General features: G+C 39.3%; 1 protein-coding gene across 2 annotated transcripts in view; it reads left to right on the top strand.

Annotated features, from left to right (window-relative positions):
* Positions 1-13,687, top strand: part of FAM193A (family with sequence similarity 193 member A) — a 75,484-nt gene extending 61,797 nt beyond the window's left edge. For both annotated transcript variants that reach the window (XM_032186736.1, XM_032186735.1), the window contains 7 exons: positions 612-884; positions 1,210-1,492; positions 2,616-2,802; positions 4,627-4,857; positions 6,509-7,355; positions 10,291-10,372; positions 12,792-13,687. In XM_032186736.1, coding sequence (XP_032042627.1) covers positions 612-884; positions 1,210-1,492; positions 2,616-2,802; positions 4,627-4,857; positions 6,509-7,355; positions 10,291-10,372; positions 12,792-12,885 — 1,997 coding nt within the window. In that variant the 3' untranslated portion in view covers positions 12,886-13,687. The remainder of the gene's footprint in view (positions 1-611; positions 885-1,209; positions 1,493-2,615; positions 2,803-4,626; positions 4,858-6,508; positions 7,356-10,290; positions 10,373-12,791) is intronic.
* The last annotated feature ends 4,863 nt before the right edge of the window (positions 13,688-18,550 follow it).

Below are 18,550 nucleotides of genomic sequence, written 5' to 3'. Positions count from 1 at the left end.
TTAAAAACTTCCAGAAAACTTTCCCCAGTAGCATAGCTCATCTCCATACAAGCGTAGTTATGAGTAGCTGTTCCAACAGATGATTAGTGGCAAGCTTGTGTCAAAGGTCTGATCACAAAGGGGTTACCGTAGTTGTCTGGAATTACCAATAAGTAAAGATAAGGTTTATAACACCGCACTGATAGAAGGATGTGTTGTTCCTGCCTATGTTGTAATTGTTGCATGGACAACCTGGACTTCCCATGTTGAAGCTTTTATACTTAGGATGTAAAAAGGTATCCAATTTTATTTTTTCAAGTATAAATGGCTATAGGTATCTGTAGCGTCTTTGCTACTTGTTAACACATTTGGCATGTAACTTAAAGGGTTTTTTTACTTCTGCTGTGGGACTTCTTAACACTTTCACTACAGCTGTATTTGGGGGGGAGGGAAAGGGAGTGGTATTTGGGAGGAGAGGATCAGTTCACTAATCTGACCAAGCCAATACTCACAGCATATCCTTGTTCATCTTGCAGCACTACATCTAAATTATGAAATGTTGAGTTCTAAATACCATAAAGACAGTTCTGTAATTCTATGATTCTTAATTACTGTGTGTGTTTCAATTGAAGGGAGTGATATATTAACACCAGCACTCTCAGAAATAAGACCCGAAGCACTTCCTACTACATCTAGCAACGAAGCATCAGCAGTTACTGACAGCAAAGAGAAGAAAAATGCTGCAAAGAAGAAATGTCTGTACAATTTCCAGGATGCCTTTATGGAAGCTAATAAAGTTGTCATGGCAACCTCTTCTGCCACTTCTTCTGTCTCTTGCACAGCTACAACAGTGCAGTCAAGCAGCAACCAATTCAAAGTATCGTCCAAGAGACCTTCATCAATAGGTAAGGAGTTGTAATTCACAGCTTAGTAACTGACTCGAATATATTTAATCATAAATATCTATACGTGTTTATTTAAGTAAAGTTTTGTGTCTTGAGATTATCTTTAATCAGTGTTCTTACTACTCTTGAGTGGTGTTCTCTGTACTCATTCTATAATTTGGTTAAAGACTTTGGTATCTGGGCTTCGGGACTGGTAATTTATGTTGAAATACCCAGTTTTTATAGAAACCGAGAACATCTACCACTGAGTGATGTTTTCGGGCGTTTAAACGGAAACTTATTTCTTTTTAATTGTAAGCAGTGTCTTTTTTTCCCCTCAATTTAGGTGAAGTGTTCCACAATATTAATAAAGAGGACCATAGACATTCTGCACCAGTTGCACCACGAAATAGTCCTACCAGTTTAGCATCCCTTCCTTCACTGTCTCCTGCTGCACTGTCTCCAGCTTCTACGCCCCATCTTCCAAATCTTGCTGCTCCTTCTTTCCCCAAAACTGCTGCAACAGCCCCTGGATTTGTGGATCCTCATTCAGGTCTTTGTCCTGCTACGGTTGCACCTCCTACTTCTACCACAGACAGCTCTGTAAGTGCCCCGCCAAGTGTCTGCAGGTAAGTCTAGCAGCTGAGTGACAGAACTAACCAAGCTTTGATTTCTACAGAGCTGTATCTGTTATTTCCTAGCACACTATCCCACTGTTTGGCTGGGCACTGCAGTGCTAACTCTCAACAGAGAAGAAGCAGCAGTACTAGGATTGCTCTGATAGACTTGCCAGAATGTTTGTGCTGTCAGGTACCTACTGTTACATGTAATGGTTGTGCATACCTTTTCCTTAACTAGGATACTGAATTGTGAGCATTTTTTCTTTTGCCTTGTTCCCTAATTTTTGATAATGATACTTTTTTTTTTTGTGGGAGGGCAGGGGGTGAGTGAGGAGTGAGCTTCAGAAGGAAGATTCACATATGTTTTGCAGATAGGACAGATGATGGTATGTTTTCACTTTTTAAACATAAGAACAAATGCTAGATGAGTTTTATTAAATATTTTCTACAGTTAAAGGAAAACCACATCACAGTTCCAGAAGAAATGAGCAATAGATGTGTTGGGCATGTATTTAAGCTGTCCTTCGGAGAGAATAAACTGCTGTGTTGCTGCTTATTGGAGAGACATACCGTGTTTTCTCCTTTAAAAATTTTCTCCTTAAAAAATTAAGGTACAAAGAGGGTAATGGCAACATCTTGTTTTTTTGCTGATGCCGATTTTTTTTAAGTGAAGGGCTTGAAAATCTGTCTACAACCAGGGGATTTTAGAAATAAGCTTGGCATTTTACAACTGCATAGTTGTCTTCAGACCACAAGCAATGAGATGGCAGCTATTTCAAAACGATTCCAAATTAAAGCTAAAAGTTTCTGCTTCTGAAGTTATTTTACCCCTTTTAAAAACAAGGAGGAACACTTCCACAGCTCACTCTGTAGGCTACTTATTCAGTGAGTCACCAACTGAGTTTTTCATAAATCACTTTGCCATGCATCATCAAGTCTCTCTTCTTGGTTTTGAGAATCTCCATTTGAAAGCTACTGTAAGAATGCCTTAGGATTTGATGCATCACTGTTGGCTGACATCCCGGTTAGAGAGGTGTTCCTGATGGATGTACATACAGCTGTACATGTTTTTTTCAGTGTTACTTGTATTATAATTTAGAGTTTGTAAAAACTTTTTCTCACTTTAACACAGTGATCCTGATTGTGAGGGCCATCGCTGTGAGAACAGTAACACATATGATCATCAACAGTATGATGGAGAGGAGAGCCAAGATGAAGACAGCTGTTCAGAGCATAGCTCAAGTACCTCAACATCCACAAATCAGAAGGAAGGAAAATACTGTGACTGCTGTTACTGTGAGTTCTTCGGCCATGGCGGAGTAAGTTGCTGGATTTCCAGTTTTATTTTTTCTTTGTCATGAATTCATCAATTGCATGTGACATTAATGCCACCCCCTTAGCTGCAGTGTAGAGCTTGCTGGAGAGAAGAGTAGTAAAAGGAAGTTCAAAGCATGGGTAGCAAATAATTTTCCTCTTTGAAATGAAGAATTGAAACAAGCCTTTCCAGTTGAAAGCAGTTCAAGGGTAATAAAAATGGCTAAAAGATTTAGGAAGCAACTGACTTGGATAATAGATACCATGTTTGACTATGACATTGCAAATGGGCATTCAGCCATGTAAATAACTTCACAAAATTCATGCGTTCATCTATAGTAGTGTAATTATAAATATTGTGGTGAGTTTGGGTTAAAATGAACTTCATGTGGGATGTTTAAAAAAAAAAAGTTGGTGGCAATTTATGAACCAACTTCGAGTTCTCCAAGTACTCATTTTAATGTGACACTAAAAAAAAACTCACCTAGAACTCAATCAGAGTTAGTTTAAATTATATTTTCATAAAAGGAAAACCCAAACTGCATTTTGCCTATTTTCAGTATTACAAACAATTTTCTTTGCTGGTGCCTTTTGATAGGTGCTGACTTGAATTTGCCTTTATAAGGTACTTTGAAGAAATTATGAAGCTTTGAACTATAGAGTTTATACAAAATCTTTTTTCCCTATTGTTTTTTTTTTACTCCTTAAGGATTTGGTTGGAGCACCTTCAAGTTTTCTTCATACCCCTAACATAGCTAGTGATTCTCCTAATGGCCTTTTCATTTTCACAAGCGAAATGGCAGGAGCTGTTAAGTTACCACATCAATTTTTCTTAATTTTTTATTTTGTGCTGGCCTTACTTGTACATCTGTACATATAGTCTGTTTTAATAATCAGGTTGCTAGTGGGATTTGAGTCTCTGGCTCTCTTTTTCCCATTTGAAATAAAAATTCATCTTATGGGCTCTGTACTTGGTCAGCTGTAGCTTCATCCTCAAGCCTGAAGTGAATTTGTAGCCCCTGCCCTGTGTCTGGAAGGGGCAGCGAAAGGGATCCTGTGTCTTGCATGTTCCCACCATGCCTGTGTTTCCTCTGTTATTGTCAGTAGTCTGATGGCACAGTGAACTATTTGTTGTGCTGAAGAGACAGAACACTATAGGAGTTTTAGAAGTTAATAGGCTTTGCTTTGTTGGTTTAGGGAGTTGAACTGGTGCAGCTGCAAACAGGTGGGCACCAGATCTGCTGCAGGAGGGGAGAGGCGAAGGCAGGCAGGAGGAGCAAAGAGGAGTCGAGAGGCAGGAGCTGAGGTTGGAAATGCAAATACAAAACATGGTTCAGGAGTTCATCTTACAGCAGTATTAACATGTTATTGATGTGCTGGAAATATGCTGGTGTGCTTTGGTGCAGGGTATCAGCCCTTCACAGTGATGGCCCTCAGGCCTGTGTAGCCCAAACCCTGAAAGAGACTTGATAGATCATGGAAATGGCAGCAAGGGTATGCTCTCTTAAATCTTCAGATGTAGCATGCTGAGCACAAGGAGATATGAAAGTCTCCTTTCTTGCTTTTAAAGGCCTCTGTCTTCTCACTTGCACATTCTTCTGCAAAATTGGTCATTCTTCCAATTGGAAAATAAAGCTCGTGAGCTAGCAACAAGCCTGAGAGATCTGTTGCCTGTTAAATATCCGCTCAGGTGCACCTACACATAAAGAGTTCAGTATGCAGGTTTTGACCTTCAGTTTGGACCTTGAAGGTCTCTAAAACTTCAAAATCTCAAGAGTATTAGGTCCGTGAAGCTTTTAGTCACTAAATTTTTGTCTGATGTCCATTAGCCGCCTGCTGCACCAACCAGTAGAAATTACGCAGAGATGCGAGAAAAGCTTCGTTTGCGTCTAACAAAAAGGAAGGAGGAGCAGCCGAAGAAACCGGATCAGATCTCCGAAAGGGAAAGTGTTGTTGATCATCGAAAGGTGGAGGACTTGCTACAATTCATAAACAGCTCTGAAACCAAACCAGTAAGCAGTTCTCGGGCAGCCAAGCGAGCCAGACATAAGCAAAGAAAGGTAAGATCTAAAAGTGTGCTTATCCTAGAACCTTACATTTGCATCTAAGTGTGTTTTGTGCTCACTCTTTAAGTATTATGGCTCTGTACTGATTTTATAATACTGGCCTAACTATTTTCTATGTAGTTTGTGGTATTCTGCCTGTTTGTGCATACAAAGCCTACTTACCCGTTTTGATGCTTAGAAGTTACATAGAACAAGAGGATTTCTCACAATGTCCTTGTGTATTTTGCTGCAAGTCAGCTTTATAGTGGAATTCCCTCACTTCAGAAAGTTATTTCTAAGTGTCAACAACAAGAATTTGATAGCTGTATAGAATGGACATTTTGAAATTGGAGGAAATTAGAAAGCTCATGTTTCTTCATTGGAATAATGGTTATGAAAGATGACTATAAGAAGCAAGGAAACACATGGTCAGTGCTTTCATGAGGGTGGAGAAGTTAAGTTTTGAGTTTTTACGTGTAGAATGACTGTGCTGGGTACCTTGCTGTCCCAATTGAAAGAGGTAGAGTGCTGTGCCGTGTGATGGTGTGAAGGCCTGTCCAAAGTCAGAGTGAAGTGGCAAGCTGCAGAGAAGAAAATAAAAATTAAAGGTTGCTTTCAAACAGAAATTGGCAGAGACATTTCAAACACAAACATCTTTGATGTGTAATACAGAAAATATTTTTTTGAAGATGACAAAAACACTTGCTGAGTTAATAGAGGAAAATGATTTTTCTAAGTTAAATAAGCAGAAAAATTGCTTTATTATTGCAGTTTAAGTATCAACCTTAACATACTGCAAGCTCAAATTGTAATGAGATTGATTGCTGAATGTTTTTGAATTCTGGTAAGCACATTGTGTGACATCACTGTAAATATTTCATGTTTGTGGATTTGTTTGCTGGCATGAAGTCTGTGTGCTTTAAATGCTTCCATGGGTTTGGAAAACCTGATGTTTATGTTACAGGGTTATGTTTTTTTTTTTTTGCATGACTTCTGTAACTGAAAAAGGAATCCTTTATAGACACTTGTAAATGTGCAGGAAAATAACTACATGGACAGGATTGTTCTCAGTGTACAAATCCCATTTTGCTTGTTACGAAAGAACAGTACTGCACAAAGTTTTAGTTACTTGCAGTAACAGCTGGAAAAAAAAGTCCTATGTCTTTGTTTTACATGGTTACGGACTTATGGCTAACAGAAAATTTCACCATCCTTAATATTTTTGACAGTTTGGAATGTGTCTTTAATGTGCTTAGTGTTTTGCTTTTAGTGACTGCTCCTCCTAATGTTAATAAACACTGAAAAGAAAGTCTACCAGAAGGGAAGAACATGTAAATGATGCAACATGCCACAAGCATGAGTTACCTTTGTAATTCACAGGCAGTTGAGAGAATGAAGCTGAATATTTTATTTTCAGCGGGGCTTGGTGATTATAGCAAACTTTGATATGAAGTTAAGCTTAGCATTAGTAAAAAACAAACAAACAAACAAACAAAAAAAAAACCATGAATGGTGGTTGGTAGTGACAGCAGTCAAATGGGGGTCAGATAAGCTGGTAGCCTAACGCCCTAAGACTTAAGCTGTTCACACACAAAACCAAAAAGGATACTTAAAACTAGTTTCCAAAATTTGTGTCACTTCCAATAATCCAACTGTTCTTTTGTAGCTTGAAGAAAAGGCTCGGCTTGAAGCAGAAGCCAGGGAAAGGGAGCATCACCAGTTGCTTGAAGAACAGAGGCGGCGAGAAGAAGAGGAGGAGGAGAGGCTGAAACAAGAGCTACAGCGGCTTCAAGAACTTCAGCAGCTGAGGGCTGTAAAGAAAAAGAAGAAAGAACGAACAAGTAAAGACTGTCAGAAGGTGGACATGCTTACTCGAAACTGCGAGACAGTGAAGGAATCTGTCCCAAATGCACCTGAAGACATTCAGAATGGTACACTTGAGCAATCAGAAAAGATAGAAACCTCCTCTGGTTCACTGTCAAGACATGTGAATCACACAGAACAGAGGCCGGTTTCAGAGGCAGGCTGTGAACTATCCAACCCCGTAAACACTAGAGACTCAAAGCTGCTTTATCAGAAAGAGGGGAGTGTAAAGCAGCATGAGCCCCTCTCCTTTCTGCTTGATATCATGCATCAACATAAAGAAGGAAACAGCAAACAGAAACTAAAACAAATAAATAATAAACCATGTGCTGAACAAGTGAAAAAGCCTGTTGAATCCCCCAAAGCAACTGAGATTCAGACAAAAACCAGAAACCAAATAGAAGCCAAAGCAAAAGCAGCAGAGCTCCCAACACTTGCAGAACCTAAAAAAGAGGAGAAGAAATTAAACAACAACAACAAAAAACAGTTGAACCACATAAAGGAAGAGAAAGCCCCCGTACCAAGTGAATCCCCTTCACCTAATGAGCAGCAACAAAATAATAAGCTAATACTTGCAGATTCTCCTCAACCAAAAGGCAAGAACAAGAAAAACAAGAAGAAAAAAGGGGACAAAGTCAACAACTCCATTGGTAAGTATATAAGAAAGATGAAGAAATCATGGTTCTTTATTTTGTTTTTTTACTACTACCGCTTAAGTCCAGACGTTTATCCTTAGTCAGCCCTGCTAATGTAAATTAGAGAAACAGAAAAACAGGTTTTGGGAAAACTCAAGCCCCTGTAATTATAAATTCAGTTTGTTTTCTGGGGTGCTCAGTGGTGTGATGTACGATCTTAAGTTACTTGTGTGCTTTTAGTAAACGCATATACTTTTAGTGGAGATGTGGAAGAATAAACTAGCACATGCCACTGTTTTTGTGTGGTTTTTATCAGTAGAGAATCAGTTTATTTTCTGTAGTCTGTCTCTTTACTGTTTAAGAATATTTAGAATACTTGAGCAGTATGTGGAATTCCATTTTGAACTTGTTTGAAAGCAAAGCTGTTTCTCATACAGCGTTGAGCACAGTCTAAAATTGGTCTTACCCTTTGTGCAAGGGAAACCAGGGGATTCTGCAGCCAAAGAAAAATTGTTCGTGCATATTCATTTTTTCAGTGGAAAATATTTTCTTGCATTTATATTGACAGGTGTAGTAAATACAAACTAATTCACTGGTTTTTATTTGTCATTGTGAAAATTTAGTGGGATTATGTAACTTAATAATATGGAGTGTTTTCACTACATGAATACCAGTTTGTGCTAGTAAATAGATTTATCTGATAGAATTAATAAAACAGCAGAAGTTGAAGGTGACTCGAACAAGTTGCACTTGCATAGTTTTCTTCCCATTGAATTTTTTGCTTTATTTCATTTTCCTGAAAGTATCTAATAATATGATTTAATATCAAAGCTGATGAATGCCTGCAGTGCGAGCTGGTTTGCTCTGTCAACATGCTCATCCATGTGCTCTTCTCAGGCACCAATTTGCTCCTGTGTGTGCTTGGTCCCTCGTGGGGCTGCCTGTTGGGGTGGCAGTTTGTGGTGCAGACATCTGTCTGCTCAGAGCACCCGGTCACTCCCCAGTGATCGCACAGGAGCTGAGCAGCAGCAGTGCAGAAATGAGCTGCCTGTTCTCTAGAATGATTTAGCACAGCAGTGTGAACTGCAATATTCTCGGGTAAGCACATACACCTGCCCCATCCTTCTGTGGCAGTCTGTGCTTGAAGACACATGTTTCAGTATACTTCTGTTTCTTAAGCTTTATAGAAATACAAACCAAGCCTCTGGTTGTTGTAAGCCAGAGATGGAGCCTCATTTTGTTTTTGTGGTTTCATGGCCAGCTTGAGTCAGCCCACCCTTCTTTCTTTTAATTCTTATTTTCTCTGTTTCAATTTTGTGTCAATCTGACCGTGATACAGCCCTGAATATTTTTCTCTGAGACCTTAGTTCTTGTGTATACGGTGTTGTGGTACAGTCTTAATTCCAATCACTGGAAAAACACAAAACTCCAGTCTGGTTTCTTCTCCTGGTCCTACAGACATGTGGAGGAAACCCTTGAATAGGAGTGGGTGGGTAGGTTGCTGCGGCTGCTTGCATTTAGGTATTTCCCACATCTCTCCTCCACGTATCCACACGTACGCACACCCCCACGCTTCTTTTCTGCTACTCTAATAAGTACACTTACAGGTTCTGAAAGCTAATGTTCAAACGTGAGGAAGTACAAGGACGTTATCTCTTTATAAATTCAGAGGCATTGTGCTGCTCTCTGAAGGATCTGGACAAGGCAGTCCCTTTGCTTTGAGTCGTTCTGACTTCAGAACTAAAAGCTAATGTAATACACCTTGCATTTGGTTGCAATTTCTTAAAGACACAGGATTGATGTATTAAATTAGCAAAGGCACAAAAAATGAACTAAGGAAAAAATAATTGTAAAAAATGAAGTGTTAAGGCAGTGAACGCTGCTTCTGTTGTGATCTGTTTCTTCAATTTATTCTGGCAGGATTTTCCAACTCTTCATTATAAAGAGGCTGAAGAAAATAGGGTACAGGGAGCCCTGTTTTACAAGGCTTTCTGGTTCTTCTGAAGTAAGTTGCAAGGCCAAGGCACACAGTTTTTGAACCGTCAGGAGTGCCTTTAGAGAAGTCATCTGTTCTCTTAGATCCAGGGGTTCTGGAAAGCTGCCCTGTGTGCTAGGTGATTTCAGTTGCGTTGAGTTTCATGGTTTTTGGAACATTTTCTGAGGCTGCTTCAGAGGTGAGAATGGAGTATACATGAGGTGAGAATGGAGTACACGTCAAGTCAGAAGAGGCTTTGTGAAGAAAATTCTCAAATTTCTTTCTACAAAAAGCTTTACATTTCCTGAAGCGTGTGTTTATTTCAGCAAGTACAAGAGGATCATATACTGAGACAGTATAATACACCAACGTGGTTACAATGGCTGATGCCTAAATTCCTGCCATGTTAAAATATTAGAAAAATGTTTAAATAAAAAAAAAAAAACTAATTGCACATGGCATGACTTGCAGACAGAGCCTGATAACAGTGTCCAGGAGGAGTACAGCGTCTCTACAAAGAATTCTTGAAATTCTTTCTTTATGAATACTACTCTTAAAATGCTTCTAGAGCTGTTTAGTTAATAGCCAGGCCAACAAATTTCAGGCAAACAGTGTTCTTTTGCTGCCGAATTTGTCAACGCCCTTGTATAATTTGACCTTTCTCATCGGTGTTCCAGGTTTATTGGATCTTTTGCAATCCCTGTGATCAGTACATTCACTGTTGATTAGTCTCCTCCTTACTCCTGTCTAACTCCTTCTGAAGGCTGAGCTGAGAAATACTAGTATAACGTTTTTAAGAAGTGGCTTTTCAATTATAAATTGCTATTAATTCAGCCTAAATGCAAATAATGAGTAGTCCACAAGGTTCAGACAGTTCTTTAAAAGTGTCTTTAATGCAGCTTGTTCAAGCTTATTCCTTTCTCCGTCCCTCCTCCCCATGGAACCTAACTTAGTGTAATCCTTTTCCCTTTGTAGATGATGTTTTTCTACCCAAAGACATTGATCTAGACAGTGTGGAAATGGACGAAACAGAGCGAGAAGTGGAATATTTTAAAAGGTAAAGTGCTGTAACCTCTGCCCATAAAGCTGTTGTGGTGCTTTCAGTGTATTTAATGACCAATTCCTTGTCATCATCTTTATGTAGCTTTATGTAGCTTTCAGAATATCCTCAGCTACCATTTTTTCTATAAGCAAAATTTGAAAATGTTTATTATTCACACAGACAAAATACTTGCTAGTGGTTTTTTTAAATATATATATATATAAATGCAATGTTAGATGTTAAGTACTGAACAAATAAAAACTTCAGAATTTCAGAGCAAAATGTTATTTCATGAGGGTTTTTTTTTACATGTTTAGAGGAGCTATTGCTTTAGAACTTTTTGTTATGCATGAAATATAGATGGCACAACTGCGGGTACTAGCTTATACTAATGATTAAAGAGGGCATGTTTACACTAGTGCAGTGTCAAGAAAAAGAATGAACGGATGTTTGTGAAACTTTGTTCTTCTGTGAGTTTTGGTTGCTTTGCCGGGGGTTATGCATCACATATTTAAGTTATTCAGATATGGGAAGACAGCTCATGTGTGTGTAACATAGCACGTGTTCTTCAGTAATACCATAGATTACTCAAATTTGTCGTCTTTAATGGTGACTGGGCGTGCTCGTTTCCCATAAATACTTCTCAGTGAGTCTTTCATTGTGATAGCCAAAGCTGAATGGCTACAGATCCATTAGCTTCCTACCATTGAATAGTTTTGGAATCCATACTAGTGTTTCACAACTAAAACCATTTGTTTAAAGGGTGTTTTTTGTTTAAGCTCAGACTTGCAGTATGGATTTCAAATGTTCTCTGAACTCATACTTTTGATAGTCAATGTGCCTGGGAAGTGATGTATATCTGAGTCTTGCGAAGGACAACTGCTTCTCTGTGCTGGTTATTTCTATATGAAATCCATGTGCCAGATTTAAATTAATGTTAACATGCACAGAAGATGAAATTTCAGAAGTACAGACTCTATTCTTAAAAAGTATTTTTCTAAGTTGTGCCAGTTAACAGACTTTGCTATTTAAACTAAAAGGCAGATTTTATGAATTAAATGTGGCGTACATTAAGTAATGCTATTGTTGGCATAGCACCAGCACTGTGCTACAAGCTGCAGGTAATATTCTTAGCTTCATTCAAGTTTGCAGTGTCTGTGATAATAAAACAGGAAAGTTCACCAATTCTTTACTTTCAATAAGATAAATGGCAGAAAAGTGTCCTTTACTTGCAGAAGTGTTGCTGAAGTTTGGAAATGAGTTTGTCACACATGATTCCAAATGAGCAATTAGAGCTTTTATAACTCTGCTCTTTTATAACCAATTCAGTGATTGATATCATCTCCTCCTTTAATTCCATCTGTTAGGAAGTGCCCAATTCTTTATGCGTGCCTGCAGTGCCCTGCTAGGTGCTGTTTAGGGGAATGCCACGAAGGCACATTGAGTGTGTTCTGTCATTGGATAGTTCCCGATACAATCAATGGCAAGCCAACAACATCGGTGGAATTCATACTCTTCAATGATAATTTGTTAATTTGTCATCCTTTCTCCTTGCTTTGTTAGTAGGATGATAGATGGATACGTTAATTACACCTTGACTTCAGAATTGATTTTGCAAAGTGCTTCTACCTTTGGCACAGAAAGAACAAAATAAGTTCAGTTCTTCTAACCTTCCCCTGTACCTTTTTTGTTTCTTTTCTTCTGTCTGCTCCCCTTACTTGGCTTTCAGCTGTTAGAGAAGCTGTGCAGCCTTTCTTTCAGAGAAGGGTGCTACAGATGGAGCTACCTTGAAGCTATAATGGAACTTGTAGCCTAATCAAGCTACACCATACCTTGATAAAGGATTGAAACATGAATTAACTGTCGATGAAACACCTGTTCCTGAGCACATACCAAGCTCTTTCAGAAGTTCATCCATAAATGTGCAGTGTGTCCAGTGAAAGCTACTAAGTGGATTTTTATTTTTTAAAGATGCTTTTTCCAGTCCAGTCCAGTGGACTATTTATCTGCTATATTATAAACAAATCTCCTTTCACTAGGCCTTTGTCTCATGTAGTTTTGCTGTACTCAGAAGATTGTTGTTAGAAAAAGCAGTGCCCAATGCCATTGGTGCTTCTGCTCTATAAATTACCTACATTCTTACTATTACAAGGGTTTTGGTACATACAGCCGTGTCAGCTCTGGTTTTAGTTAACATTCAGCTAGCTTCTGTGTTGCTAGTGTTCTTTGCTTCTTCTCCCAATTATTCTTGGCAATACAGGGGTGTTCAAAGAAATGGGTTTATGAATAAGGGGCAAGTAATTTTTTTCATGGCATGATTTTTTTAAGCTTTGTACTTCCGAATTGGAATGACCCTTCAGAAAAGGGATACCATCAGTGGCTTGATTTTTTTTTTTTGAAGAACATAAGTTTTACTCTATCACTTTTTTTTCAGATTCTGCTTGGATTCTGCTAGACAGACGAGGCAGAGACTTTCCATCAACTGGTCCAATTTTAGCTTGAAAAAAACCACCTTTGCTGCACATTGAAATGACACAATATGGGGAGGGAACCCTGCAGGAATCAATGAACGACAACTCCACTTACCTGTCCTGCTGTGCTGAGAGCTTATCTGGTCTTGAGCCAGTGCTGCCTTGCCTTGTCCCCAGTGCTGTGTGGATCTGCACTGAACCCTTTGGCCTGATAATTCTTGCGGACTGAAAAATTGCCACTTTCTACCTGAATTTGTTAGCTTGTGTGCTTGTAGTCTGTGAGTGAGACTTACTTGATTGTAGCTGTATGCCGTTGGAGTTGGAACAATAGCTCTTTTCCATCTCCTTCTGAATGCCTTGGCCTCAAAGACTTTAAATTGCTTAGGCTTGGGTGGAGGCCAAAATACTAGTTTGCATCATCTGCAGTGGCTCCTGTCACTTCTGCATTTAGCTATGTTTTGTCATTCTGACTCCTGACAAAGGAATGGACCTAGTCAGTTGTGCTTTCATCTGCTCCAGAATTCTCCTGACATGACTTCATGAAAAAGAGGCTCTTATGGGACAAGTATTTCCTCAGTTCTTTCACAATCTACTGTTTAAGAGTGTACAAGTTACGCTATTTGTGTTTTGATTTTTTTTCCTGACTTGTAGCCAGCTTGTGTAAGAATACTTGCAGAATGAGAAAATTTAAAAAGAACAGTACTCACACTATCAAATCTGTTATAGAGTGTATAATTGTATTAACACTGAAGCCTAACTGGCTACTTTTTTAACATATTGTTAAGTAATATTAAAATCATGTCTTTCTTTTTGAAAGATGGAATACATTAGTATGGCAGAAGACTTGTGTCTTGCTTTTTTCTGCTTGGGTTGGGTGAGGGAAAAAACAAACATTGCAAAAAAAAAAATAATGGTATTCTAAACAAAATCTAATCTTGTGCCAGAATTGGTCAGTGAATGCTGCTTCATTTTAGTGTATGTTTCTCCGAACGCTTGTTTGCCACCTCACCTGATGGGAAAAACTGTCCGCTGGAGCGAGGAGGACTCCTGCTGGATGCTGGAATTAAGTTCGCGAATTCTGTGAATTACAATAATACGACTATTATAATAGGTACTTTATGAGAAACAAGGTGATCCAAGTATTTTCAATTTCTCTGTTGGTATAGAAATGAAACAGGTAGGCTTGATGTTGTTGTGTAAGTATTTAACAAAATAGTAACGTCTTGTGGGTTGCTTAGTGTTGTCCACCATGGAGGAAAAATGGTGTTTTAGGATTTTCATCTGTGTAAAGATATAATGTACTTAGAAAAGTTTCTCTGATACTGTGCTATTTATTTAGACAACATTTCAATTTGATGACCATATTTACCCAGACACCCTTTCATTTTTATAAAGAAAATAAAACTTCCACTCAATATATACTTAAAAGGACAATGCAGCTTCAAAGCCCACTAGCCTCCTTCTCCAGAACTGTTCCCATGGTTTATTTCTGCTGCTCGTTAACATGTGTTTCAGTGTGATACGGCCACTGGGCTTGGGTCTGCTTTGCAAGACACAGTGTAATTCTACAGCTTCAGGCTTGAGAAGCTTTAAGAAATGATTGCTTCCACATCCCCTTTGAGGCCAGGCGGCAGCAGGAGGGTTGGTTTGGCTACAATATCTACATTTTCACTCTTCATCTACAATTTCACATCCCTCTTTAGTCAGTCCTGGAGCTCCTGTCCTAGTGTGTGCTGCTGGTACAGAATGTTGATACTCAGCTAAACCCAGCAGCTGTAGGCAATAAACCCAGCTGCTGCAGGTAACTGAGATCTCCCTTGTGTAGAGGGAATGATGCAACCTGTTACCAAATTACAGTCCAGAGGTTTAAAGGTGACAACTTTTGTTACTCATCAGTTGCTCATCGGATTCAGGTTAAGGAAGGGAGTAATGGAGTAGTCTCACTTTTTTTCTTCCATTGAAGTATTGTAACGTATGTATTTACCTGCTGGAAGAATAGGATCTCAGACCCAGAAGGTGGTATCTGTGCCATTCTAGCACCAGCTGTCTCTGCAAAGACCGTGAGCTGCTCAGAATAGCTGCATCAGTTAGTGCAGGAGTGACATTTGCTCCTTGGGGCCATCGAGGCTTCCATCTGCTGCAGCCTCAGTTGCATAAAAGTTTAGACATTTCTATTATGGGACACTGGCTGTGGAAAATGTGGTTAAGACACCCAAAGCTGGATGTGTGTGGTATCTCTTCAGGCTTTTGTGGTTCCAAACCGTAGCACAAGGTGGCGGTGTGTGTCATCAGAAGGCATTGCCATGTCAGTGATCTGCGGCTGAGGCAAGGGATGGAAAATCGAGTTGATGTCACCTGGCCAAATAATGGTGCAGCTTCCAGCTCCTCTGGAGGAGGAGAGCTTGGAAGAGTTTTGAGATTTCTCTGATGGTGCTAGAAAACTCGTAGCATTTGTTTTAACTAATAAATGGGGAAGAAAACAAGCTAAGAAAGCTGTTGAGTGATATATGACTATGATGTGTTTTTCTTTATATTGAAATCCTGGATTAAGAGAACAGGACTCTTTTTGTACCTAGGGAGTGTGTCTGTATTTATAATCTTTTTTGAAGATGCTTGTCTTATGCTGCATCATGAGGTATTGATGCAACTGACGTGACTGCATGCACTACACAGGAAGCGTAAAGAACAAATCTAAACCCATCTGCTGCTGCACCTTGAGGAGAATCTGAAGGCAAGTTATATTTTTCTGAGTTCATAATTATGTGAAGATGTGTGTGGACCTATCTGGGAGCCAGGAGATCTAAAAGTACCACTGTTGTGGCCTTGGGCAAATGAGTTAGTGACTATCACTCTACCCATTAAATGGTTTTATTAAGGATTTGCTGGATTATGAGCGTGTTCTTTATGCCCTAGTAGTGAGTTGAAGTCTGAAGTGCAATGCTAAAACCTCTTACTGGACACAAAAGCTCTGCAGGTTCAGGTGTGTTCAATACAGATAAAATGTGTTCAGGTATAAGAGGTTGAGGTATCTTGCAATAGAGGAGACCTCTATAAATACGTAAGTGAGTACATTTTAGTTCTTAATGAGAGTTTTGAACAGTGCTGGTATCGAGTGCTCTAAGACTGCTTTTACACAGGGATGCGGAATCTGCGCTTTGTATTCGCTGTTGCTGCTTTCTGAGGCAGCTGTGGTTGAGAGGATGTTTTCCATTTTTCTTGTCTTCTGTTTTCCCCACAAAACAAAGAAATAATGTCCCATAACTTTTGGGTGTTTCTTTTCTTCAATCTGTATGTTCTGTTTCAGCTTTGCTGCTGCTATCAGCTGTAGAGTTGGGCCTCCTTCAGCTCAGTGCTTAGAGATACAGAAGAATCTGCCTGTTGATGCACAGTGAATCTAAAACTGTTGACAAATGTGCCAGGTAAAGCTTTGGTTTTCTGTAACTGTATAATCCAGGGGAAAATGTAGTGCTGTGCCTACAAACAAGACGGATACAAATTGAATTTTAAAGTGGATGGTGTCCAATTCGTGTCCCTGTGGTTTATAAAACACATAAAGCAAATTGAGATGAGGTGTATACTAATAGTTATTTTTTCTCAAAGATGTTCTTGTAAACATTTTACCAGTCTGAATGTTTTGTTTTTAGAATGCCTTGAAACATGTTTTCACACTTAAATTGCAGGTCTATAGCTTTTAATGTTGTCTGTTTCACCAGATATTCTTTGATCAGAAATATCTTGTCTTACTATTTCGTTAGCTATCCATTGCAGAGTCACCAGGAGAGGAGACAGTATGTAGTCTGGATGTGCAACCTAAGTTTTCATTCCAGTACATCTGTGTAGCAGAAGTAAAGCAATCCACAGATCTACATAGATGCAATGTGGCAAGAAAGCTTCTGGACAGTTCTTTTTAGAAATCTCCAAAAGATTAACTTCAGCCAACGACAAGCATTTGGGAATCTCGTGTCAACATTTAATTCAATTTTCGTCATCTGTTTTCCTGGAAGCTGAACAGAAAAGCCAACATCTTTGGCAGGGCCCTAATACCCATGAAATGACAATTTCAAGTATGTTAACTGTCAAAGAACACATGAGAAGTTAACATTTTTGCTGTAAAATCCTTATATCTGGCTTGTCATCTATGATAAAAGGAGACAGTAGGCAGATGTAGTATCCATGGAGAAAAGGAAAAAGGTATAGTATTACATGGAATAATAAATAAACTTTAGTGATCTATGTGTAACTGATTATCTGCAACTTATATTGTATTAACTAGCATTCCACACCAAGTATGTCACTGAACCAGCTTATACAAGTCTGACTTTTTCTGAGAGAAAGATGTCTAGACTTGCTTTCCCATTCTGGTTTCCTTTCAACAGGCCATTGACTCAAATCAAGTTAGCACAATGGGTTGGGCTAGTGGTTTTTGTTGTTTTTTTACAAGCAAGTAGCATGTTGTCGAAGGTTGTTGTCTCTAGTGACCGAAATACAGAATTTAAAACCAGGACTGTGGAGTGGAAAGCTGGGATGTTGAACTCCTCAGACCAGATAAGTATCTTGCTGCCTGTTGTTGCCTCAGGTTTTGTGCTGCAAACCCCTCATCTGCATCAAATATTGGAGAATGGTTCTGTGTTAACTGGAACTACATTATCAGCGAAGCCCTCTCCTTCCAAAAGATGGGGGGAATGAAGCCTCTTAGTCATTTTTTTGGGTACATATACCCTGTTTCATGCACTTTGTGTTCAAGACCTTCTACCGTTTTTTATCAGTTTGTTGCTTGACCACTAACTGGTTTCTGTACTATTGTGAAGAACAATTAAGATGACATTTTTTAGAAACTTTGTATTTTGTTTTCACAGAATTGGAGCCACAGAACAGCTGAGGCTAGAAGGGACTTGTGGAGGCCATCTGGTCCAACCCCCCTGCTCCAGGAGGGCCTCCCAGAGCAGGGTGCCCAGCACCACATCCAGGTGGCTTTTGAAGATCTCCAAGGAGGTGATCCCAAAACCTCTCTGGGCAGTGTGTACCAGTGCTTGGTCACCGACACAGTAGTGAAGTGCTTCCTGATGTTCAGAGGAAACCTCCCGTGTTCCAGTGTGTGCCCACTGCCTCTTGTCCTGGTACTGCTCATCACTGTGAAGAGCCTGGTTCCATCTTCTTTGCACCCTCCCTTCAGGTATTTATAGACACTGGTAAGTTTTCTGTTAAGCTGTGGGCAAATCAGAAATAACCAGTCTGTAAGAGAAATCCACTTGGAACAATCTTAATGGGGAAAGACTGAGTTGTACAAAGCATTATATGAGTCTCTTCACTTACATGTGTTGGTTATATCAGGGTGTAGTTCTTTGTTCTAGTGAGTAAATTCTCGTTGGCTGGAAGTGAGACCACGGTTCTGCAGTCTTGCTGACTGTGAAAGAGGTGATTGCTTGAACTGCTTCTTGAAAGTAGGAGGGAAGGAGAAATTGTACTGGTACACTGGCATCCAATGTAGTAGTAGTACTGTTGTCTTCCTCTACACTTTTATGCAAGACCATCTCTTACATTTCTTAATTGAGCATGCTCTTATTTGCAGACAGTTATAGGAAGTAGGAGTCTTTGCCTTCTAGTTAGCAAGTAAATGGACTTTTTCACTTGAAAAGAGCAATGGAAACAGATTGCTACCATTCATCTTAGTTGGGACTTCTACTTGCATTGATGACAAAGAAAGAAATAAGCTTTAAAGGGT

This window comes from Aythya fuligula, chromosome 4 (assembly GCF_009819795.1).
Source record: "Aythya fuligula isolate bAytFul2 chromosome 4, bAytFul2.pri, whole genome shotgun sequence".
In the NCBI taxonomy this organism is placed as follows: Eukaryota; Metazoa; Chordata; class Aves; order Anseriformes; family Anatidae; genus Aythya; species Aythya fuligula.
Note: the sequence above shows the minus strand (reverse complement) of the source record. Positions and strands in the feature narration are given on the sequence as shown.